General features: G+C 45.0%; 1 protein-coding gene across 2 annotated transcripts in view; it reads left to right on the top strand.

Annotated features, from left to right (window-relative positions):
- LOC141112675 (solute carrier family 66 member 2-like) overlaps positions 1 to 15,217 on the top strand; it is a 31,865-nt gene extending 16,648 nt beyond the window's left edge. For both annotated transcript variants that reach the window (XM_073605671.1, XM_073605669.1), the window contains exons 3-5: positions 399 to 532; positions 7,530 to 7,746; positions 14,656 to 15,217. In XM_073605671.1, coding sequence (XP_073461772.1) covers positions 399 to 532; positions 7,530 to 7,746; positions 14,656 to 14,830 — 526 coding nt within the window. In that variant the 3' untranslated portion in view covers positions 14,831 to 15,217. The remainder of the gene's footprint in view (positions 1 to 398; positions 533 to 7,529; positions 7,747 to 14,655) is intronic.
- The last annotated feature ends 463 nt before the right edge of the window (positions 15,218 to 15,680 follow it).

Below are 15,680 nucleotides of genomic sequence, written 5' to 3'. Positions count from 1 at the left end.
CATTCTAAGAAATGTCATGCAGCCATCACTGGTGTACATTTAGATAGAAAGTGGCAGCAAGATCAGCAACCTTGAGATGTAACAAAGAATGAAAAAGGACTGAAAACAGGATTTTAAAAAGTAGCAATTCTATATATGATACAAAGAACAAACTAAACACAGTGTGTTCACCTGCACCAGATTTGGTGCAGTGAGTTTTTGAAAAGTAGTGCATGGTGCAATTTCATCCCATTCAAATAAATGGGCTGAAAATTGCACTGCACTTAGTAGCACAGGCACACGGACTGCTTTCCTGTGCGATTCAGGTGTTAACCGGCCCTAAAAGATTACGCCTTCCCTGGTTATCTCAGAGTCTCTTGCTGCCTGCTGACCATGACCACTATGTTTACTCTTCGCAGGTTTGGGAAGTACTTTGAGTTTCCGCTACTACTGCAGAGTATTCTTATGATCGGCGCCATGTTGGCCATTCTGAACCTGTGCTGCTCTACTCAGTCTGCAAACCGCGTTTCCACCAAACAACGCTCCTTTACAGGTGAGAGCCACTGACACCATAGGTGAACATAACAGTCAGGATGGAGGAGATCAGGCCGACGGGGCAACCGACATACAAAAACTATCTGTACTGCCAGTCACATCAGTCTCTGCACCAGAAGAGCTTACACTCTAATGTCCTCCCACAGCCACACACTATTATTATTATACATTTATATAACTCTGACATATACCACAGTGCTGTACATAGAACACTGAGCCAGTCACATCAGTCTATTTACCAGTGGAGCTTACACTCTAATGTCCCCACTACAGTCGCACACTATTATTATTACAAATTGACATTGCTCTGTCATATACCACAGTGCTGCACAGGGAACACTGAACCAGTCACATCAGTCTCTGTAGCAGAGGAGCTTACATTTTAATGTCCCCCCACATTCATGTGTAGTGAAGTGTTTCTGTATTCCAGTCATATAAGGGGAAGCTCAGTCTTTCTGTTACGGTTGGATATTTATGTCACTTTATACTTTAGTAAATTGGTCCCATGTGATGGGGAGAAAATACAGACTCTATGCATATAGAGGAAAAGGGTATAACTTGAACTACAATATAAGTCCCAGCTTGCTCTGGTTGCCTGAACACAGATTTTATCTGACATCAGATGATTTGTCCCGGATTCATTTGTCCTTCGAGATATCGATGAGGCGCTCTGCATTGACCATTAATGGCCTCATCATATAAATCAGATCATCTGTGATAATAATGTTGGGGGAAGATTTTACTGGTATTATCCATCTGTCCATCCTGTTCCATGTTATCCTTCTGTTTGTCCATCCATTCCATCCCATGTTATCTACTGTAACACTGTGCATTGTTACTGTGAATGCAGATTTGTATTTAACCACAAGATGGCAGTGTTTAGCATTACTGTTCATCGCAGCCTCAATACAGGTGTCCAGAGACTGCTGGGAGTTGTATGCTGTATTCAGAACTTTCTTTAACTAAACTACACAGTCCATGAGCAATCACCATGGGGCAGGAACATATAGAAGCAAAAGCCCGGGAACACAGGAGTGAGTTAGAAAGAGACTTTACTGGTGAAAGGAAGTGTGTATACAAGAGTTGTGTCTAGTCAAGTGGGCATGGAGCGGGTTAGGCCGAGAAGCCACAGAGTACACTGTTTAAGCCGAACATCGGGGTGGAAGTAGCAGACTTGTGGAGACCTGTTCACTACAGAAGGGTGAGAACCGCCGGCAGCACAGCTGCATCCTCAAGAGAAAAGAGAGAAAATCGCCAGAAGCTCCTTGCTTTGCTGATTATTACCTAAGAACTGGGTGCAAGGGTTCCTAACCCACTTAACTGAGAATTTCAATTAGAAACAGTTGCTGCTTTTGAGGTTCTTCAAGGTAAAGACACTCTTTAGCATAGGCCAATAGAGGTGACTTTTGTACCAGTGCCTCTTATTGCTACAAACTGTCATTCTTCAAAGGCTGTTACAGTCACTTCCTGCAGGCTAATAAACTAGGTTAACCCTTTGCTCCCTGCTAGGTAGAACCTCGTAGCAGCATCCATTGTGGTCCAATCCATTCTTTAAAGGGAAACACGCCTGTCAATTCTTCCCCCTCCTTCTCTTAAACTGACTTTTTCCTACAATTCCACATCTTAAAGTGACCCTCCTCACTAACTTCACTTATTAAGGAGAACTGTGCCAACTCCTTTGCTTCTTAAAGAAAATCATTCTCTTCTCCATATCAAAAAAAGGGACTGCACCTTACACTGTGCGCCAACATAATGGCCCCAGCTAAGCCGGCAGAAGAATCACCCTTCCAGATTGATTGTGCTCAGGGACTATCTTTTATAGAAGTACTGGTGTGCAGGAGATTTGACTGATTTCTTTTAAACCTAGGCTCTCCCGACTGAGGGCCTACAAGTGATCTAGCCCTAATTCTTTGTTAACCCTACACGTCTCATTTTGGGAGTCATCTCCCAGTTGGAGGGCTATTTTTTATATCCTCAGTCCTACAGGACAGGTAGCCAGGCTTTAAAGGGTATTTGACTGTATTGTATTGCTCCTGTGCTGATTCACCTTGCTTACTGTTAACCATTTCTTAACTGTTTAAATGCTTACCATTTTCTTTATTGCTAAAAATACAATCTGATCACTTATTTTATAACGGTGTGTGCATATTTTTCTTATGTGGCTGCCACAAGACTCCCGGCTAAGGTAATTTGGTGGTGTCAGCAGGAGTGGGGCTCTGTTCAGGGTCAAGTGAAAAATAGAGATCCCAAATATACCAGCAGCTCCTTCCGGGGTAGCACTAAATGTGGGGGCTCATCCGGGATCTCCTTTGCTGTATCAGTTAGGCACAAAGACAACGAGCCAAGGGCAATCGCCATGGTCGCTGCTGCTGCAGCCCAGTGCTGAAAATGGCCACTGGGAGCTAAGTGTGGTGGTAGAGATCCCCACAGAACTCCACTTTAAGGCTGTGAAGAACAGTAATGCTAAACAATGCCATCTTGTGGTTAAATATAAATCTGCATTCACAGTAACAATGCACCGTGTTACAGTAGATAACATGGGATGGAATGGATGGACAAACAGAAGGATAACATGGAACAGGATGGACAGATGGATAATACCAGTAAAATCTTCCCCTAACATTATTATCACAGAACATCTGATTTATATGATGAGGCCATTTACAGTAACGATGTACAGTGTTACATACTCCCCCCACTTAATGTCTTTGGTCCCCAAAAAAATTGAACAAGAAAAATATGAACAGGTATAACAGTATATTAACCAGGAGGGACAATTATAGGTAAGTTCTCATTACAAAACAAACTTAGTAACAGGGTTTCCCACCATGGATTAGGATGGGTCAATTGTTTGTGGGAAGAGGCGACATCCCAGAATTTGCCTCGCCGGTGGTGTCAGTGAGGGGCAGGTCACATTCTCTGATGTCCGTTTTTTGGGCAGTTTTATAGCCTGCTTTCCTCACTGAGTGTGAGCTGGTTTCATCTTCAGCCTCTGAGGCCCTCTCCTCCTGCTCTGAGCTGCCATCTAAGGCCTCAGGAGTAATAGGCTCAGTGAAGTCCTTTACCTCCGCTAAGTTCGAGATGTCAGGCTCAGGTTCGGAAGGTTCAGGGTGAATAGGCTCTGGGCCCAAATTAGGACACTTACCTGTCCTGGAATCCAGTAATGTCGGCACCCCAGCTGATGTTTCCATTGGCTCTCGGGTGTTGCCGCCGCCATTCGTGGTAAGGGAAACTGGCAGTGAAGCCTTTCGGCTTCACTGCCAGTTCCCTACTGTGCATGTGCGAAGTGCGCAGCTCTTTCTGAATGGCCCGGCGATGGGGGAAGGAGGAGAGGGGCGAACTTCTGAGTGATCTGGCTGTGGTGAAATCTCATGGAAGTGGGGACGGGTACCTGTTTTTGCCAAATGTGACACCGGGGGGGGGGGGGGGGGGGGGAGAGGCAGATAAGTGGAGCTTCCACTTTTGGGTGGAACTCCGCTTTAATGCAGTTGTCCAGAGACTGCTGGGAGTTGTATGCTGTAAGTAGAACTTTCTTCAGTTAAGCTGCAACTAAACTACACAGTCCGTGAGATATCACCAGGGAGCATGAGCAAATAAAAGCAAAAGCCCTGGAACACGGGAGGGAGTTGGAGAGAGACGATGCTGGTCAAAGGAGGTGTGTGTACAAGAGCTGTGTCAAGTCACGTGGGCCTGGACTGGCCCAGGTTTGGCCAAGGAGCCGCAAAGTACACTGTTTAAGCCGAGCATTGGGTGGGGGTAGAAGACTTGCGGAGACCTGTTCCTGGCAAAAGGGGGAGAGCTGCTGCCAGCACAGCTGCATTCTCAAGAGAAAAGAGAGCCCCTTATCGCTTTGCTGATCATTACCTAAGGACTGGGTGAAAGTGTTCCTAACCCACTTATCGACATTTTCAATTACAAACAGTTTCTGCTATTTAGGTTTTTCAAGTAAAAGACACTTCAAAAGACTCTTCAGCATAGACCAATAGAAGTGACATCCGTACTGTGCCTTTATTGCTACAAACTGTAATTTTTCAAATGCTATCACTATCACAGTCACTGCCTGCAGGCTACTGAACTAGGTTAACCACTCTGCTCCCTGCAGGAAGGAATTTTGCTGCTTAAAGAGGAGGTCCAGCCCCCCCACCAAAAAAATGTAAAGTCAGCAGCTACAAATACTGTAGCTGCTGACTTTTATTATTGGGACACTTACCTGTCCATGGATCCTGCAATGCCGGCACCCCAGCCGATTTTCCAAATCAGCTCTCGGGTGCTGCCGCCGCCATTCGTTGTAAGAGAAACCGTCAGTAAAGCCTTGCCGCTTCACAGATGGCTCCCTATTGCGCATGCGCACAGCGCACTGCACTTTATGAATAGCCTGGCGGTGGGGGAAGGAGGGGGGGTTAAACAGGTAACCGCTCCGCCCCGAAAGGAGCCAAATGTGGCAGTGGAGAGGGGGGAGGAAGCAAACAAGTGGAGCTTCCCCTTTTGGGTGGATCTCCGCTTTAAGTTTAAGTTAAGTTAACTATATTTTTTACACGCCTGTCAATTCTTCCCCCCTACTTCTTTTAAAGTGACCTTTTCCTACATCTTATAGTGACCCTCCTCACTAACTTCACTTATTAAGGAGAACTGTGTCAACCACTTTGCTTCTTAAAGAAAATCATTCTATTCTCCATATCAATAAAAAGGGAAAGCACTTTTTACCGTGCGTCAACATAAGGGCCCCATCCAAGCCAGCAGATTCATTTACCTTCCAAATTGATTGTGCTCAGGGACTAACTTTCTTAGAATTACTGGGGTGCTTGTATTGCCCCTGTGCTGAGTCACCTTGCTTACTGTTAACCCTTTCTTAACAGTTGACTTGCTTACCATTTTCTTTATTGCTAGTAATACAACCTGATCATTTCATTTATAACGGTGCGTACATATTTTTCTTGGGAGACTCCCCAGCCAAGGTAATTTGGTGGTGTCAGTAGGAGTGGGGCTCTGTTCAGGGCCAAGTGAAGAACAGTGGCTCCAGGGGTAGCACCAGTGTCTACCCATCCATCCTATTCTACATTATGCATCTGTCTGTCCATGCAATCCCATATTATCCACCTGTACTTCCCATTCTGTGTTATCCATCTGCCTGTCCATCCATTATATCCTGCGTCAGTGATCACATGACTTTGTTTATAAACACAATGGTAGGGCTCCCATTAGGTTTATCATTTCCTAATGCAAAAACGGATTCTGTAACCATCAGGAGGCAAAGGGAGAAAACTATTCAGTCTTAGGTTGCTCAAGAGGACCAGGGACACTCAATAAAGTTGGATGAGAAGCTGTTTAACCTTAAACTGTATAGGGGGTTCTTTACTGTCAGAGCGGTAAGGATGTGTCAGCGGGAAGTTTCGACAATTTAAAAAAAACCTTTTAGATAGACATCTTAGTGTACACAATACACAGGGATATGGGAAATGGTAGAGACATAAATACTCACACATAGGTGGAACTGGACAGACTGGTGTCTTTGTTCAACCTTACCATTTATATAACTATGTAACAGTTAAAGACCAAAAAACTCTAAAAAAAACCCTTAATGTTCCCTCGGACTTCAATACATTGTGCTGAGATTTCTATACTTGTTCCCAAATTTTGACGACATTTCTGAGAAACAAAATCTTTTCTTCAGTTTTTCAGATTGTATAATCAGCTTGTGATGTGTGTGATCAGATCTCATTGGTGGAGTTCAGAGTTCAGTGTTTCATGAAGCCCATCCAAAGTGTTGGATTTACCCCAATATGTAGGTCCCTCTGGAGCCCCCTGGTGGTGGTGGCAGTGGTTTGTTACTTTTTTTTTGCTGATACCGGATGAAAAAAATGAAACAATGATAAAAATAAGATGAAATCTAAAACAATCTCTTCTAGATTTTCTTCCTCCTCTGAACTCTGTGATCTGGTCAGAGAGGAAGACAATATCTCTGTCACATGGCGTGTTATCTCTGCGAGTTATAGAAACAGGAAGTGGTGGTTTTTATTTTGTAACTCTGTATATAACTTGTTTGTAATAATAAATTCTAAAGCAACCAAATAGCTAAATATTCAATTGTAATTCATATATGGGAACAAATTTGCCTTTCAGAATTCCTTTAATTCTGTTCAACCAGTCTTGTGATACTGACCACTGCCACTCAGCATAGCCCGAGGGGTGACACTGTAATTCAAGGCTGTGGCTTTTATACTGTTCATTCATCACCAGCTTGCTCATCCAATTGAGAATCAGCATCATCTATATACTGCTAAGGGGTTCCATGCCTAAACACCCAGGGCCTGCAACATGTTAGGGTAACAGCAGTGTGGAATGCCATAAATCCTACCTGACTCCTGGTGCTGACATATCCACTCTCTGCCTGATTTATAGTGTGCAGGGTCTGGGATGAAGAAAATAAAGATAAGGATCAAGTTATACTAGCAGCCAAAAAAAAATGGAATTGGAAAAAATTAATTTAAAATGTAACTCAAGACAAAACTTTTCTTGTCACGGTGGCTCTTACTTTGAGAATAGAATAGAGATCATTATGGAAGTACAGTGAGCTCAGTTGCCCTGAAATTCTTTCAGCAGTGAGAATGAAATATCCATCATCTAGGAAGGTTTTCTCCACCCGCGCGGTGCTCCATTTATCACGCTTTAGGCGCCATACACTAACTGACTTCTCACTGTTTGCCAATTCACTGATTATATTGAGGGAGGAGATCAGAATACATACAGTATAAACATGATCAAGGCATACACACCCAATGCAGATGGTGTTTCATTCAGACCCAGGGCCCCAGTGATGCAAGGCAGTAATACTAACCACTAAGCTACCATGTAACACCTTCTTTTTTTTTTTTTCACTTTCAGGGTTACAGGTGCTCCGCAGAGGCGGAACCAATGTTTGGAGCATTTCATTGGTCGCTGTGACAGATACGTGGATCTGGTGATGTCACACTGACAGTGTTTGTGATTCGTTGCAGATTTCCAGCAGAAAGACTTCTGGAATTGGAGCCGGTTTGAGGATTATGTGCAATTCTGCCTGGTGTTCGTGGTGTGTGGCGCTCTCCTCACCTACGTCTTCATCGATGTCCCCATCTTCGTGGAGGGAGTTGGCCTGCTGGCTCTGATGACGGAGGCGATGCTCGGACTCCCCCAGTTCCTGCAGAACAGGAGGAACCGATCTACCCGGGGGATGAGGTAACATTGCACAACATCTCTCCAGGTTATGTGACTGACATTGTCAGCCAGACCCTGGGAACAGGGGGTTATGGGAAAGGAATAATATCCCCCAAGTAGGGGCAGAAATGATGCCCTGTCATTGGGGACAAAGGATACCCCCCCCATTGGAAGCTGGTAGGATACTCCCTATTAGGGACAAGAAGGATATCACTCACTGGGGGCAGGAAGGATACCACCCTAGTGGCACATGAAGGATATTTTCCAGTGGGGGCAGAAAGGAGGCAGGAAGTATATCGCCCCCATTTGAAACAGGAAGGTTACCACCCTAGAGGCGCAAGAAGGATACTACCCTAGCGGCATAAAAAGGATATTCCCCAGTGGGGGCAGGAAGGATACCTCCTAGTGGTGAAGGAAGGACAACCCATAGTGGGAGTGAAAGAATATTCCCCAGTGGGGGGTAGGAAGGATACTCCCTAGTGGGAAAGGAAGAATAACCTATAGTGGGACAAAAAAGATATCCCCCAGTGGGGGCAGGAAGGATACCACCTAGTGGGGAAGAAAAAATATTTTCCTAGCATGGGGAAAGGAAGAATATCATCACAGTAGGGTCAGAAAAGATATCCCCCTAGTGATGCAGGAAGGATATCCCCCTAGTGGGGCAGGAGGACTATCTTCCTGGTGCGGGAAAGAAAGATGCCCTTTCAGTGAGGCATGAAAAATATCCCCACAGAGGGGGCAAGAAGGATATCCCTCTAATGAACCAGGAGGGATATCCCCCTACCCAATTGGGACAGGAAGGATTTCACCAAGAGGGACAGGAAGTATATTTTCCAAATGGGGGCATAAGGGATATCCCACAGTGGGGCAGGAAGAATTTCCAAAAAGTGAAGAAAAAGGGGGGATTCCTCCACCAGGGCAGGAAGGATATCCCCCTAATAAACCAGTAAGGATATCCCCCTACCCTATTGAGACAGGAAGGATTTCCACCAAGAGGGACAGAAAGTATATTTTCCAAGTGAGGGCAAGAGGGATGTCCCACAGTGGGGCAGGAAGGATTTCCAAAAAGTGAAGAAAGAGGGGTAATTCCTCCACCAGGGCAGGAAGGCTATCCCCCTACTGGAGCATGAAGGATTTCCAAAAAGTGAGGAAAGAAGGATATCACTCCAGTCGGGTAAGAAGGGTATACTGCCAGTGGTGTAGGAAGGATATCCCCCTTGTGGGACAGGAAGGCTATCCTCCAGGGGGGCAAGAAGGATATCCCACCAGTGGGACATAAAGGGTTCCCCCTAGTGAGGGTAAGAAGGACATCCTCTTAGTGGAGAAGGAAGAATATTCCCCCAGAGAGTGTACTGTAGGAAGGATATGCCCTCAGAGAGAATAGTAGATATCCCCTATGGGGGCACGCATAATATACCCCCTTTCCTTGGCATTCAGCTCAGTTTAGGCAGCTCCAGAAAACTGAGATTTCAGCTCCCTGTGGCAGACTGGTGTCCTGCAGGGTAGAATGTTACACTCCATCTTTACTCAATCCCCGTCTGTATTTCCCCGGGGAAAGGCGCAGAGCCCCGTCCTGGCATATTGGGTATTTTGTCTGGTGATGCGGTGTCCTCCCACCAGAGACAGGCGGTGGAGTTTCCCCCCAGACACAATTAGGAAAAGCTGCAGACAGGAATAATCAGTATAACCCCCCCCAGAGCCGATTCCTAGCCGCCGGAGACTATCCATTGTGTCCAAGGAAAACATTCTCCAGATGCAGAAAACACAAATGACATAATTTGTTACCTCCCGCTCCGGCAGATCTCCGCCACCAACCGGTAATAAATGGGGTCTGCAGAACAGAACTAAGAATATAGAATTACTCTAAAGCGGGAAGCTGGGGCCGCCGTGCATTCAGATTAAAGAAGGCCTCCAGGCAGAACAGGAAGTTTGTAATCATTAAAAAAAATCCTTACGATAAATAATAAAAAACTGCTGGTATAAACTGCCTGAAATATGTCTTCTATATTAGTTTCCCACAGTAGAAATGAACAGTAAGCCCTCAGATTTTTGTTAGTGTGACATGTTTCAGGCACCAGGGGCATTCTCTGGCAAACTTATGGAAGCAGAAATCCAGCTGTGCCATGATGCCTGTTCACAGACTAGTGAGCAGGCTGGAGGTGGGGAGGTGACACAGGAAGCTTCTCTATTAAATGATGGTGTCACCCTCTCAGTTCTGCATCATGTCTGCAGAAGCACAAGGTTGCCCATTATGCAGGATGTACCTCAGCTGTGTGTTTAGCTGTCCAGCAGGAGTTCCCCTTTAGCGTTGCGAGCTGCGTCCCGCCGGGGATACTTTGAGATCCGTCAGCATTGAAAACTGCACAATGTCATTACCAAGCTGGGAGCAGAAATCATTATTTTCCGTCTGCTGAGAAAGTCATTAATGATTTCTGGAGGGGAAACCCGCTGAATAAACACCGGCCCATTACAATCACTTTGATTTAACTCCGCCCGTCAACGAGGAGGAACGCGGAGGGCAGCCAGCGCGGCGGTTATGTTTAATACATGACGGAGGGCGATAAGAGGTGATGGGGGGAATCGGGAGAACATCCTTGTTTTAAAGCGACAGATGCCTCTATGTTCCGAAGATTGGGATGGTTTTCCGTCAATTTTATTTTCCTTCTTTTTTTGAATCCTGAGTCATTTCCTCCGTAAATCCCCCCAATCCCAGAGCGTTTTTTTTAAAGTATTGCCTCATTTGCGCACGTTATACCTTTTAGCATTTGTATCCCACCCCAACATGTTATACGTTGTTTTTTCAGGACAGCTAAAGCTTTAATTTGGTAGTAGATTTCGATACATTTATTTACTGTCTGCCCTTATAATATAAAGCGCTGTGCAAACTGTTGGCGCCATATAAATCCTGTATAATAATAATAATAATAATAATATTAATAATATAAATAATAATAATAATTTCCTTTAAAATCCTGTATAATAATAATAATATTAATAATATAAATAATAATAATAATTTCCTCAGTTCCTCAGCTTTGGTTGGTATTAATTTGTAAAAAATGTAAAAAAAAAAAAACCTAAACATTTTTCTGTAATTTCACCCAACGCAACAATTGCGTAATTTGTGACCTTCATATATTTACCACAAAATATAATCCACAAAATCTGCCGATTAACCACTTGAGCTCTGGAAAGTTTTACCTCTTCATGACCAGGCCATTTTTTTGCAACACTGTAGCCAAACCAAATTTTTTGCATTTTTTTTTCCGCACAAATAGAGCTTTCTTTTGGTGATTTTTTTCTTTTTTCAATATAAACCAAAAAAATGTTGAAAAAAAACAATATTTTTTGCTTTCTGATGCAAAACATATCCAATAAAAAAAAAAAAAATTCTTCATGAAATTTGGCCAAAATGTATCCTGCTACATCAATAAGTGTATATTGATTGGTTTGGGTGAAAGTTATAGCCCCTACATACTATGGTATATATATATATATATATATATATATATATATATATATATATATATATATATATATTAGTATAAAACCTTTATACTACTATATACATATAAATACCGTGGTGATCTGCAGCTTATAATGGGACTGCGATACTGCTTTGGGCAATGTGACACTAACTGACACTGAGGGGGAATTAACTAACTGCCACTGACATCACCAGTGACACTAAGACCCCATTCACACTGAGGCGCTCTTCAGGCATTTTAGTGCGAAGCGCCTGAAAAGCGCTTCCGAAGCACTGCAACCCTTTCTTCGGCCGATAGCGGGGTGTTTTTAGAAAGGCGCTGCTAAAACAATGGTAAAGGGCTGCTAAAATGAGCAGCATTTTGCCGTCAATGCGGCTGCGGCTCCAATGTGAAATGCAGCCTAATACAGTGATCAGTGCTAAATGTATACACTGTCACTGTACTAATGACACTGGCTGGGAAGGGGTTAACATCTAGGGCAATCAAAGGATTAAATGTGTGCCTAACTATGTGTAACATGTTCTGCTTTTACTAAATGATCTCTTAGTTTCCCATCCCTGTTTTGCAGGGACGAGAAACAGAGGGATCGCTCCCTCTGTACAGAGCTCTGTGTTGATTACCAACACAGAGCTCTGGGCTGTGATTGTGCACAGCAGATCAGCAGGTCTCGGCCATGAATCATTGGCTGGGGCTTGCTGACAGGCTCCTGCTGTGTACCATTACAGTGGGTGCTGGGCAGGGGGCACGTTCTAAACCTGTAAGCAGGCATTGACGTATGGGTACGCTGCTTTGGCTGTGCGGGCCACCGTTCCGCAGTACATTGTGGGCGCACAGTCCGCAAGTGGTTAAAGGCTAAGTTCACCTTTTGTAAAAAAAACAATAAATGCACATGAATTTGTATGTAAAAAAATGTGCATTGCACCTGCGATCAGCAGTATATGGGTGCAATGTCAGGCTCCTGCAGACACACAATACAGCTGTCTGCCCATACCTCCCATACAGGCAGACAGTACGGCCCCATTCACATCTCACGATTTTGTGACAATCACAGCACAATGCTCTGCATGCGTCTGGGTGCCATTATCCTTCAATGGCACTTCAAACGCATTGCGATTCTGCCACGATTGTCACAGGACAAGATCGCATGGCAATCATGGCAAACCATACCTTCACAAATCGCGTGAAACTTGTTGCCCAAAAAGTATCCGGAGCTTTTTTTTGAGCGACAAATGCGCATAGGGCAGCCCATTCGCTGCCCTATGCAAAACACAGAATCACATGAAAATCCTAATGTCAAAATCGCATAGGTGGAACGCTCATTGTCGCTACAGGATAATGTGAACAGGACCTTACTGAAGTGCAGGAAGTGTCAATGAACTGTGAGAGCGCTCACCAGCACCCCTGCAGTTCGTTGAGAACTACAAGCCATCTGCCGTGGTGGCACTGGCAGGCAGGACTACATGTTCATTCGTTCACAGAACTCGGTGAATAAATGATGTGGTTGAGTCCCGAACAGCCGTGCAGTTTTTAAATTGTAACAGCGGGTATGGGGAGAAGATCCCCCGTCAGCTGTACTGTTAGAGCCTGGCAACACTAAGCCACTGCAATACAATTAGCGGCAGTGTTGTCAGCCTGCCATGTGCGCATTGGCTGCATATTTACCCAATTTAAACAGAAGTATCTGTAAACAGTTTTTTGGTGAGGAACATAATAAATAGAAAATAAATAAAATAAACGCTTTATTCTATGGCTGCATTGGCCATATTTTGCATTATATCTCTGGTTTCCGGGTAAACGCTGGAGCTGGGTGTGGCTCTTTCACCCCACCCTCATTGCTATTAAAACCCACCCCTGAGCTTCCTAACATACATTTGTTTTTATCACTAGGCCCCACCCCCATATTGTGAGTTTTTTTTTTTTAATCAATCCTACAGAAGGCAGCCGGGCTCTGCAGGGGGGAAGGGACACAATGGAAATGTACATGATTCTTGTACCTCTTGGAGGCCCCGGCAGGATTTCCAGCTTTCCCCTTACCAAGTTCTGCCATTATAGTAAACAGTATGGCTGGGGTGGTGGTATTCACAGAAAGGCTCATAGTTATCTAGAACGAGGACAGCGATATCTCAGGTGACCTCTTCACATAGAGATGGTTTATTGAGAACATCCTTGATATGGAAGCTCATTTTCAGATCTTCAGAGCATGGGGGACCCTGCTGCAACCCCCTGAGCCCACCCTGCCGGGCCCCGTTCCCTTCATATCCTTCAAACATATTACAGCCAGATAGCAGCATGATCGCCTCTGGCCCTAGGGCCTCTGTGTGGACAGACCTGCTCTAGCTGGATGATGGATGATCCTATCAGTAGCAAATGTGGTGAAAATGTGTGGTCACTGAAGTGGGAGACTGGTGAAGGTGACGGATGATGGAGACAAATGGACTCTCCTAGAGAGAAATGGAGCACACAGTCCGATATTACAGAGTGCCGTAATGAGGTCCCCCAGACTTGGGGCCACTAGGGGGAAGACATAGGGCCCAGTTCAACCTCACAAACCGCTTATAGACAGCGCCAGAAATGTCAACATCTCCTGTAGTATGTCCAAAGTCCCTGACCATCTCCTATAGTGTGTCTGCAGTCTCTGACCATCTCCTGTAGTATGTCTACAGTCTCTGACCATCTCCTGTAGTATATCTGCAGTCTCTGACCATCTCCTGTACCATGTCTGCAGTCTCTGACCATATCCTGTACTATGTCTGCAGTCCCTGACTATCTCCTGTAGTATGTCTGCAGTCTCTGACCATCTCCTGTACTATATCTGCAGTCTCTGACCATTCTCCTGTAGTATATCTGCAGTCTCTGACCATCTCCTGTACCATGTCTGCAGTCTCTGACCATATCCTGTAGTATGTCTGCAGCCTCTGACCATCTCCTGTAGTATGTCTGCAGTCTCTGACCATCTCCTGTAGTATGTCTGAAGTCTCTGACCATCTCCTGTATCATGTCTGCAGTCTTTGACCATCTCCTGTACCATGTCTGCAGCCTCTGACCATCTCCTGTAGTATGTCTGCAGTCTCTGACCATCTCCTGTACCATGTCTGCAGTCTCTGACCATCTCCTGTATTATGTCTGCAGTCTCTGACCATCTCCTGTATTTTGTCTGCAGTCTCTGACCATCTGACCATCTCCTGTAGTATGTCTGTAGTCTCTGACCGTCTCCTGTAGTATGTGTGCGCCCTTCTGGGAATGTCAGGGGCCACCGTCGGGGCCCCCTATATCTAGCAAGTTGATTACCAATGCTGGTATACTTCACATAAGTGCAGGGAAGGGACATGAAGGATGCAGAAATTTGATTTACAGAATGGAATGGGTCCCCAGGTTTAGTGGCCCCTGTATTACCCCCCCAGAGTAGATTCTGCCTATAATTCCTGCTCTGCTCTCTCCTCAGTGTGAAGATGGTTCTGCTCTGGATGGCTGGTGATTGCTTCAAGACCACCTACTTCATCATAAAGGAGACCCCCGCCCAATTCTGGCTGTGTGGGGCCCTGCAGATCGGTCTGGACATAGCGATCCTCTCTCAGGTGTATAACTATAAGCGGACAACTGGCACGAAATTCTGGTGACCACTCAGCCAATCACAAGCAGTAAAGAAAATGACTTTGTACTGCCCGCCATGTCACCCCTGAGACTTCCTTCTGCTGGAGAACCACAAATATCAGCCGGCCTCGGCAGCTGGAGGCCAAGATCTGAGATTCCCCAACCCTTGGAGGTCCACTGATGGTCCATACATGAACTATTAAGACACTGCCATTGACACTGGAACAAAGATCTATCTGTGGCCTATGTCAGCCTCTCTGCACTTTCCAGCCTCCTGACCTCCACCTCTCACAAATCTCAGTGTTGTGGAGCAGATGGAGGGAGTATAGAAGTCACCTTTCACATTTATCTTGCCATTGCTGGGTAATTAGCAGTGGAAAATCAGCTTTTGGAGGTTTTTTTGTACCTTCTATTTAATTGGATGTTTTATGGGATCACTGAGTGATTTAAGGGATCTCTGGATAATTGGGTGGATCTCTGTGATTGGAGGGTTCTTTGTGACTCAAGGTATCTCTGAATTATTGGAGTGGTCTCTGTGATTGGAGGGATCCCTGTGATTGAAGGGATCTTTGTGTGATTGGTGGGATCTCTATGTTGATGTTTGGAGGGATCCCTGTAATTGGAGGGATCCCTATGATTGGAGGGATCTTTGTGTGATTGGTGGGGTCTCTATGTAGATGTTTGGAGGGATCCCTGTGATTGGAGGGGGTTTCTGGATGTTTTTAGGGATCTATGGGTGATTGAAGGGATCTCTGTGATTGAATAAATCTCTGGATAATTTGATGGTTCTCTGTGATTGGAGGAATCACTGTGATCTGAGGGGGTCTGTGTGATTGGAGGGATCTCTGTGACTCAAGGTATCTCTGAAATATTGGA

This window comes from Aquarana catesbeiana, linkage group LG11 (assembly GCF_042186555.1).
Source record: "Aquarana catesbeiana isolate 2022-GZ linkage group LG11, ASM4218655v1, whole genome shotgun sequence".
In the NCBI taxonomy this organism is placed as follows: domain Eukaryota; kingdom Metazoa; phylum Chordata; class Amphibia; order Anura; family Ranidae; genus Aquarana; species Aquarana catesbeiana.
Note: the sequence above shows the minus strand (reverse complement) of the source record. Positions and strands in the feature narration are given on the sequence as shown.